General features: G+C 32.3%; 1 protein-coding gene across 1 annotated transcript; it reads left to right on the top strand.

Moving 5' to 3' along the window:
- Nucleotides 1-7,339: 7,339 nt before the first annotated feature.
- On the top strand, nt 7,340-9,800 carry LOC134802712 (GILT-like protein 2). The gene is made up of 5 exons (XM_063775356.1): nt 7,340-7,459; nt 7,639-7,667; nt 8,108-8,254; nt 8,942-9,127; nt 9,490-9,800. Exons 1-5 carry the CDS (start codon nt 7,399-7,401, stop codon nt 9,733-9,735), a joined length of 669 nt encoding a protein of 222 aa, XP_063631426.1. The 5' UTR covers nt 7,340-7,398; the 3' UTR covers nt 9,736-9,800.

Below are 9,800 nucleotides of genomic sequence, written 5' to 3'. Positions count from 1 at the left end.
CATTTTCCAGCAAAACCTGATGGACTCGAAGATGATCTTCTCAGTGCAGTTCCCGTTCAACCCGTCCTCCATCCGGCTGGAGGACATCGAGCTGCCCGAGGTGCTGGGGCTGGACGGGCTGCTCACCAAGATATAAACGGGTTAACAGGCATTATCCTCGTTAGACCCAGCATATAAAGCTTTCATATTTTTAATTTGAACCTTATTATATAAGTAAATTGGAACGAATTTCGTTTTTATGTAATGTACATTTAGTCTCAGGAGGTTAAAACTAGCCCAAAGGCCTATAAAGGCTTTTTTACAGCAAACCCCAATGGACTTGAACATGATCTTAGTTCATGCTCATTAAGATATAAACGGGTTCACGTCATTATAACTAGCCCTTTTTTACAGCAAAACCCAATGGACATTAACATGATCTTTAGTCCATGCTCACCAAGATATAAACGGGTTAACTGTCATATAACTAGCCCAGAGGCCTTTAAAAAGGCTTTATATAGCAAAACCCAATGGACATTAACATGATCTTTAGTCCATGCTCACCAAGATATATACGGGTTCACGTCATTATAACTAGCCCAGAGGCCTTTAAAAAGGCTTTATATAGCAAAACCCAATGGACATTAACATGATCTTTAGTCCATGCTCACCAAGATATAAACGGGTTCACGTCATTATAACTAGCCCAGAGGCCTTTATAAGGCTTTATATAGCAAAACCCAATGGACATGAACATGATCTTTAGTCCATGCTCACCAAGATATAAACGGGTTAACTGTCATATAACTAGCCCAGAGGCCTTTATAAGGCTTTATATAGCAAAACCCAATGGACATTAACATGATCTTTAGTCCATGCTCACCAAGATATAAACGGGTTCACGTCATTATAACTAGCCCAGAGGCCTTTATAAGGCTTTATATAGCAAAACCCAATGGACATGAACATGATCTTTAGTCCATGCTCACCAAGATATAAACGGGTTCACGTCATTATAACTAGCCCAGAGGCCTTTATAAGGCTTTATATAGCAAAACCCAATGGACTTGAACATGATCTTTAGTCCATGCTCACCAAGATAAAAGGGTTAACTGTTATATTTGCTACCAGCGACTCGCCCCGGCTTCGCACGGGTTACACATAACCTCAACAAATTATACACCTAAATCTTCCTCAAGAATCACTCTAGTGATAGGTGGAAACCGCATGAAAATCCCTTCAGTAGTTTTTGAGTTTATCGCGAACATACATACACACAGACAGACGCGACGGGGGACTTTGAGAATATTCTAGATATTAAACAAACATAATTCCTTTATGATAATATACAACTCCAAAATTCATATAACTTATGTTAACTAATGTAAGCTTAAATGCAAGTCAAATTTAATTGAATCGTTTATCTAATTCAAGTAATTCAACAATGATTTAAGTAATTATGTTTATTTATATAAATGCAGAAGAAGAGTACAACTTCTAGAGGCAGTCTTAATGCTTTAAAGCGAGTTCTGTCTGGGAACAGTTTAATATTATTGGTGCTGTTTGAAACAGTACCGTTGAATATTTAAAAAATAGTTATTTATTCATAGAAAACATGCATTCATAATTTATAAACTTAAATATAAATTAAAGGCAAGCTATTTCGCAAATCAAATGCCGAAAGAATGAAAGAAGTTACTCATTTTGCCATAATTTAAATGCTATAACGGCTACATTTTGTTATAATAATTATTTGATCTAGATATTTTTTTATACAGCAGGATATTAATCGATACCATAAATCAAAACACAAATAATGTTATCAGTTCCAAATGGTAAATATAAACAGGTAATTAATTGGATAAAAAATACCGGAAATCAATAAACATATTGACTTGTGCTTTGAAGGTCACAGCATTTCTTAGAGGATATAACCAAACGGAGTAGCCATTAACAGGCGTTTCCCTCTGTCGAAAATAGGCGGCCATTGTATGGACTGACGTTTATCTGAAATTGCTATTTTTACGTTACATTTGATGTGCCGCTCCCCCGCAAAAATCGGAAGACTATTTTGTACAGAAAATTACAGACAAGGCGACTCCGTTTGGCTATATCCTCTAAGCAGCATTTACAAGAATTAATTACTGAAATATTAAATGCTTAAATAAAATCACAGGACAAAATAGATTTTAATATTGGACAAGCTAAATAAGCTTCGTCCTAATATTTCAGCATAATGAGCTTGTCTTAAGTAATTATCGGTTCCTAGACTATGGAAAGCCATAATTTGAAATTATATTGGTGCCATTCCGATTTGTACAAAATGTAGAAAAGAAAGTATATGAACTTTTCCTTTTGACTTCACTTGCCATACTGCATTTATAATACTAGATCGATTTTGCTATAAAGTTCCATAATGTTAGATTTATTTATAGCAAATTATAAAATGCTGAGAAATTTGTTAATTTACATTGTTTCTGTAGTTTTTGCTAATTGATTACAACTTTTCATCTTAATAACAGTAAATTTCACATAATTTTTATTTATATAATTTTAATTGAACTTACTCCAGCTACCAAAAATTGCTGTTTTATTTAATTATCAAGTGAAGTCATGGTTTGGCTATTTGGCTTTGGCTATACCTACTGTTTTATCAACGAATTAAGTTAATTTCTGTTTTTATATTTTTAATTGTTAAGCAATTTTGTACGTTAGATGTTGTTACGATTAGTTAAAATTTGTTATAACTTATATTTATTTATATCATTCCATTTAGCTATTAGGAGTATAATTATTAATAAGTAATTATATCGATGCGTGTTGATTTACCCTGACATATTTAAGAGAAATATATTTAGTATATAAATAAATATAATGTTGAAGGCTAGATGCAGATACACATAATAGTTCTTCACATAATACATAATACGACCAACGTATTACATATAGATGTGGCATGCCTTTTGATAGTTGAATTTAGATGAAATTTTATGAAAAGTAAAGAATAGATTTATTACGCCGTTTGCTTGTAGTATAAGATAACATGATATTATGACATTGTTTAATGTGTTCTAGGCGTTTTCTCTAGTTATTATTTATATATATGAAAAACCACCATGCCATTATCGTTATGCGTTTTTAAATATATTGACCGAAATACATTGTTTTTTTACGAAACATAGCCGTAAATTAACTTTATATAAATCAGAATCATTGTTTTTTTATATTACTATATGATAGTGCTAAACCGGTTACCGTTAAAATAGGTGCTTGACATACGGCGTTACTAACACCAGATATTTATATATTTATAAACAAAATTTCACTATTAGATGTACTTCCCATGCAGAAATATTTTTGTAGAGAAATTATGACCAGTATTCTTTTGGTACTTATTATTATTAGTAGAAAATAATTATTAATCACTATATTATGTCTATTCAAATTATGCGAGATCACTTATATGTAATCACAAGAATATTTGTTTTAACGAATAATCGATGTTAATGTTAAAAACAATTGACATATAATTATGTTATTGTTGAGGACAAACCTACTGTACCATTGCAATGCAAATTATACTATGTTTTTCAGTATTTAGTGTGTGACTTTTTTTTTATAATTTTGAATTAAATATAAGTAAAATTATAACAATATTATGTTGGTTGGTTTTTGTCCTCACAACAATGAATAAATGTGTTATGGTACTTAATCCTAAATGAAATTGTAACTTAAAGGTACTACCTAAATGTATTAAATTATATGTATAGTATAGTAAAATATATATGTTGATAAATTGGAAATTCTATAATGATTAGGTGCTCAATTATAACTTCCCTGTTGTTTAAATTATAGATTTACGTAGTATGTATCAAAGTAATTAATCCAGTATCTATTTTAAATTGATATTATCTACTAGGGATATATTTTCGAGGCTCTAATACTTAATTGCATTTGATTTGAGTCAATTGTATGGACCCAATCGTGTCGGATTCGCGAGATTATGGATATCAATTTACGAAAGTATACATGTATCAAATAACAAAATAATACATCCTTTTGTGACATCATTTGAAAATATTTATTTTATTATATTTTAATCCAATGCTAAAATCTATAACTGACCAAACACAAATCAATTTCAAAACCAATTAAAATTAGTTCAAAATGAATTATATGATATTCGTAGGTACCCGAAAAAAAAATCATAAGGTAAAAATTAGGGGTCCCCTGCACCTTATGATTACGTCCATGTAAAACATGGAAGATATTTCGATTAGTTTAAATTACCCCGCAGTCTAAATTGCCCCGCTGCACCTTATTGATAATTATATATTGTTTGGAATATATCAACTTAACTATTACTGATCTCGATGTTCGATGTTCCTTTATTTATTATTTATAAATTTGCAACTGAAGCAATATAATCCATATCTTATGTACTTAATATCTACTGTAATCTGGCAGCATTTAAAAGTAATGAGTACTTACTGACATATGAAATACCATTGTAATAATTGAACATATATATGATGAAATCAATATTAATTAGCAATATATAGTTTAGATTTCTAGTAAAATATATATTGGTGGAAAAATATGTATAAACAATTTTTTTTTGTTTTCTATACCTATGTCAAAAAAAATTTTCAGTATTAATAGCACCGATCCCAGTTTCAATAAAAAAAACTACCTGAAAGGTAATTTTCTAATTTTTAAATTATTAGTTATAAAATGTGATTTAGAATTTTTTGGTGTATTTTCTCAGTGTAATTGCATGTAGCAAATGTTTAATTTTCGTTTAGTTTATTCTTTATGCATGCATCAAAGTAACAAAAGCATTTCTGCTATTAAATTCCAAATTATTCTAGCGTAAAATATTTTTTTTTGTGAGAAAAAAAGTAAATTAAAATTTTCCATGAATAAAAGGGCAAACTTCACACATTATTATATTTGCTATAATCGCAAGCGTTGCTATAAGTGATATCGTTTGTTAGTGTGCTGTGAGTTACATTCCGACGTGTAGTTTGTTCACATATTTACATTTTACATATAATTATATATTTCGTTGTAAAGTGCAGATTAAATAAATAATGTTAGCAAATATGTTTGTTTTATTTTTGTTTTCACACTCTTAACCATCTCTTAACTCACCGGCGGACTGAAATGATAGATATGTAAAATACTCATATAATTTACTAGAGTGTAACTTGTGTACAGTGTGTGAGTGTGTGTGTGTGTGTGTGTGTGTGTGTGTGGTGTGTGTCTGGGAGTGTGTAGAGTGTGATATTTAACCTTTCATGTGTGTGATCTTCAAAAATCATGGGTTCAAAACCCAGTTCTGCTGTAAGCTGTTGTAGAAAAAATCGTAAAAAAAAGCAAAAAGATGACTAAAAAATTCGTGAAAAATTCAGTCGGGATCATACACATATAAGTGGTTATAATATATACCTATGTAAGTGTAAGTAGATGTACCAAGATTTCGGTGAAATAGTTTTTTGTAAGCAGCAAATCAAACATAAAATAAAATTGCAAGTCAAACATAAAATAAAATTGCGAGGAGGTGCGAACATTATGGTAAACGTCCCAGTTCTTGACATGCAAATGCCCAGTAGCTGACACCCTGTTGTTATATTTTTTGTTAATGACGTAAGTTTAAAGACTCGGTCGATTCCCTTACAACAAATGTGTTTTTATTTATTGCTTCTTTTAAATCGGTGTGATTATAAAGAAAATATAGGATGTCCCATAAATGACACGTCACAGTGACACTGGAGGTAGACCAGGCCAAAAAAAGACTCAAACCAACTAGGTACCATTTTTGAATCTGCATAACATGGTCAATAGCTTGACGTTATTTGCTCATTACTAAACGGTCAAAATTCATGAAAAACCGTAATTTGGCAATAACTTGAAAACCGCCACTTTTACTGGGGTCATGTTAAGTTGGTTTGGGTCCTCTTGGCCTGGTCTACCTCCAGTGTCACTGTGACGTGTCATTTATGGGACACCCTGTATATTGCATAGCAACAATAAATAAAAACTAGTCAAGCGTCATAAATCTCTTATCAAGCTTCACACAATTTTCATAAATTTTTCGGTAATTAATATGCATTTATTATAATAGTATTAAATATAATATATGCCTCACATTAATGAGCATTTAAATCGATTCCTAACCTAGATAATAAATCTAGATTGTATTTTTTTCTCAAGGTCGTTTCAAATTTCGAACTAATCCATTAAGTAGGTACTATAATAAAGGGTGTGATTTAAATGATCGCCAAATAAACAATGATATTATATAGCTATAGATATAATATACTCATACATAAGGGGTAGTCCAGAAATCATGTGATCATATTTGGCCTATTTTCGATCCATTGGCCCATCGTGATCATTCGTGATATATTTCTTACCCCCCCCTCTAAACGATCACATGATTTCTGGACGACCCCTAAGATACGAACAAATCTGCTATTTTTAATAACATCAGTTGGAGTCTGATACCAGTGTACGTCCGAATTGGCCTGACAGAACCATGGTTGGCACGCCGCCTGTTATCAGCGCTTTCGCATCGCACCTTTAAAATTCCAGTTATCATTTTACGATCTACTCAAGTAGTGCCTAAACCAGTCGTTATCGTTAACCATGCCGATTCTTAGCTTTTAAAAGCTGTGTTCGAGTCTGTCAGCCAAGTCAATAAAACTGGCAACAAAGAAATTTTCTGTTTAATTTATGACATACGTCGTGAAAACTGTGCTTATGTTGTAGAACTTTTATGGTTCCCTAAGTCGTTATTTATCAATTTACAGGGGGCAGCTCGGGACGGGCTTCAGTAGGCAATTTATTTTATACTTATTTTATTTAGTTTATTATTTATATTTAAGTTAAGTTTTTAATTAGTTTTGTTTAGTTTATGTGTTATTTTAGTTTTGAAATAAATAACTTCTTTTATGTACAGGTACTTACAGGGTAGAAAAATTCGTTTACATTTTTTTACTGCGGCATATATTATTATTGATAAGGTTTTAACAAACGTTTGACTTTGTGTGACAAAACTGAAGCAGTATATTTTAGAAGATAATGTGTCGTGTTTAGTTAAATGATTGTAGTGTTAACATTAATGACATTTTGTGAAAAATTTGTAAGTTAGAAAATATTTATTTTTTTATGAACTATTGCGCATTGTTAATTACTCCGAGATTGCGCAGTATAAAATATACAGTGACAACAGGCGGATTTAATGCCACACGGCAAAATTCTTAAAAGTTTTTTGTCAACGTATTTGGGCCATCCTGTATTGCTCTGAACGAGCGTAAAAAGGTTGGGCACGCCTGAAGACAGACTATATTATATTTATTTACGTGCCCACTTCTTCACTTTCGTCAGAAGGTGCTCTACAGACAATCGTACATAATGTTGTCATATTCCATGTTATTGCTTTTTTTGGTGGCCGTTGCCGCTGTTGGAAGTGCTGGTATGTACCTACACGAAGTTTACTTTACTTTACTTAAATTTAATGTTGTTATACGTAAGCTTTAATAATATACAAATTCAAACTAAACTAAACTATCGTAATATATGGGGTCAAAATTATATCTCCTATTCTTATTATGAAAAAAATACATTCCTTATATTTTTTAATTATGCTTTCAGAAAGTGGGTCAAAGGATTTGGATATGGAGGTAAGACTGCTTTCCAAAAATCGTAATAAATTTACATCATGACATTATAACTTTATTAGGTAGTGTTTCAGTTATGTAACATAACTTATGTATTTTTCTGAAAACATCCCTTTTAAAATCTGTATATTCTCTACTTTTGGTTTCATACAATCATGGCCTGACTCATTTTACAATATTCTTTATTATTCACCAATATGAAAAAGAACATGATATACAAATTAAGCATAACTTAAACTATGGTAGACAACAGGCGGTCTTATCGCTAAAGAGCGATCTCTTCCAGACAACCTCAGGGTAGTGGAGACACGGCAAAAAAAAACAAGTAATGTGAGTAGGTGATGCAGTCTCATTTTAATTAAATAATAGGTATTTAAACTATTTAGTAAAATTGATGCTTTAAGTTTTTAACAGTTTGTGTTTAAGGTACCTTTTGTTTTCAGATGAAGAAAGTAGATAAAGCGGATGTAAAATTGTATTATGAAAGTCTATGCCCTTACTGTGTGAAGTTCCATAAACGTTTGGACACCGTATTAAAGGAAATCGGATCTTACATCAATCTTAAACTGTATCCTTATGGAAATGCTGAAGTTAGTGATATTTACTTAATAAGATTAAAATTATAGCTTGATTTCATTTAAAAAAAACTGCTTCCTGCCAGTTTATACGTACATAGTACATACCTATAGTTAGACTAAGAAAAGTCTAAGACTAAGAAAGCGATTTTGATTTCATAGAAGTTTAACGTTTACACTTGCACTGCGTGGGCTATCAAAATCGCTGCAGACTTTTCTTGGTCTAACTCTACCTACACACAGCATACGTAGGTGCCTTTGTTAAATTGCAGCTTTCTAAAGCTGCGTTTCCACCATCAGAGATGTGCGAGGGTGCGTAGCGAGTAGCGAGAGATGTGTTTTTAAGAACCAATAGAATCACTGCACGCTGAGCGAGGAACACAAATGAAGTGATTATTGGTTCTTAACAAACACATCCTACGCTACGCATCCTCGCACATCTCTGGTGGAAACGACATGCCGAAACTTTAACCTTAAAAACCGGTTAAGTGCGAGTCGGACTCGCGCACGAAAGGTTCTGTACCATTGCGAAAAAAAACGGCAAAAATCACGTTTGTTGTATGGGAGCCCCACTTAAATATTTATTTTATTCTGTTTTTACTTTGTCTGGCCAGTGGAGTCTTAGTTATGGGGTCCCGTTTTTACCCTTTGGTTACGAAACCCTAATTAAATGTATGAATAACATTAAATTTACCATTTCAGAGGAAGGACGATAATGGTAAGACCGTAATTATATGTGAGCACGGCGAAAAGGAATGTTACGGCAATAAGCTTCATGCCTGCGCTATTGATAAACTTAAGGATATTAAAGAGGCGGCATATTACATCACCTGTATGATGAACGGGACGTGGGGAGGCGACGGATCCACTGATAAAGACGCCACAAAGGTGAGATATGTACCTATATTTAGGGTTCCATACCTCAAAAGGAATAAACGAAACCTTTATAGGATCACTGTGTTGTCCATGTTCGTCCGTCTGTCTGTCAAGACCCTTCATCTCGGGAACGCGTAGAGGTACCTATCGAGTTGAAATTAAAACCTTATTCCTGAGTATAAGGCCCTGGAAGCTGTGAAAAAATCAAACATCTAAGTAAGAAAAAGATATACGGCCGTTTATGCCACAAAAAACATGTATTTCGACACTGTTAATAAGGGAATCAAAATTACACATCCTGCTGTCAATATTTACTAATTTAAATTTAGTAAATATTGACTTATATTTTATACTTAAAATTTATCCGATTTCAGTGCGGAGAGCAAATGAAAATCGACTCAAAGCCTATCAAGGAATGCGCTAAATGTAAAAAAGGGGAAGAACTACTAGAATACTACGGCAAAGAAACCGAAAAGGTCGGGATAGATGGCGCACCTTTTGTATTAATAAATGAAGAGTACTTTGACCTGGAGGATGACTTGAAGAAGGAAATATGCAAAGTTTTGAAAAATCCGCCAACTCAATGTAAAACTAAAGAGTTATTGGACACTTTGTATTAAATTTTGTCTAACATACTCTGAATTTGGTGCAAATATAAGTAATTGTCCTCTTTGATGAAATTGTT

This window comes from Cydia splendana, chromosome 25 (genome assembly GCF_910591565.1).
Source record: "Cydia splendana chromosome 25, ilCydSple1.2, whole genome shotgun sequence".
In the NCBI taxonomy this organism is placed as follows: Eukaryota; Metazoa; Arthropoda; class Insecta; order Lepidoptera; family Tortricidae; genus Cydia; species Cydia splendana.
The sequence above is the reverse complement of the archived record's forward strand: the minus strand, read 5'-3'. Positions and strand labels throughout refer to the sequence as shown.

Bases quoted from the DNA above. Each gene is read 5' to 3' on its own strand.
- LOC134802712 (XM_063775356.1), top strand. From the start codon at position 7,399: ATGTTGTCATATTCCATGTTATTGCTTTTTTTGGTGGCCGTTGCCGCT. The intron at 7,668-8,107 runs GTAAGACTGCTT...TTTTGTTTTCAG, and splicing joins CAAAGGATTTGGATATGGAG to ATGAAGAAAGTAGATAAAGC. The intron at 8,255-8,941 runs GTTAGTGATATT...TTACCATTTCAG, and splicing joins ATCCTTATGGAAATGCTGAA to AGGAAGGACGATAATGGTAA.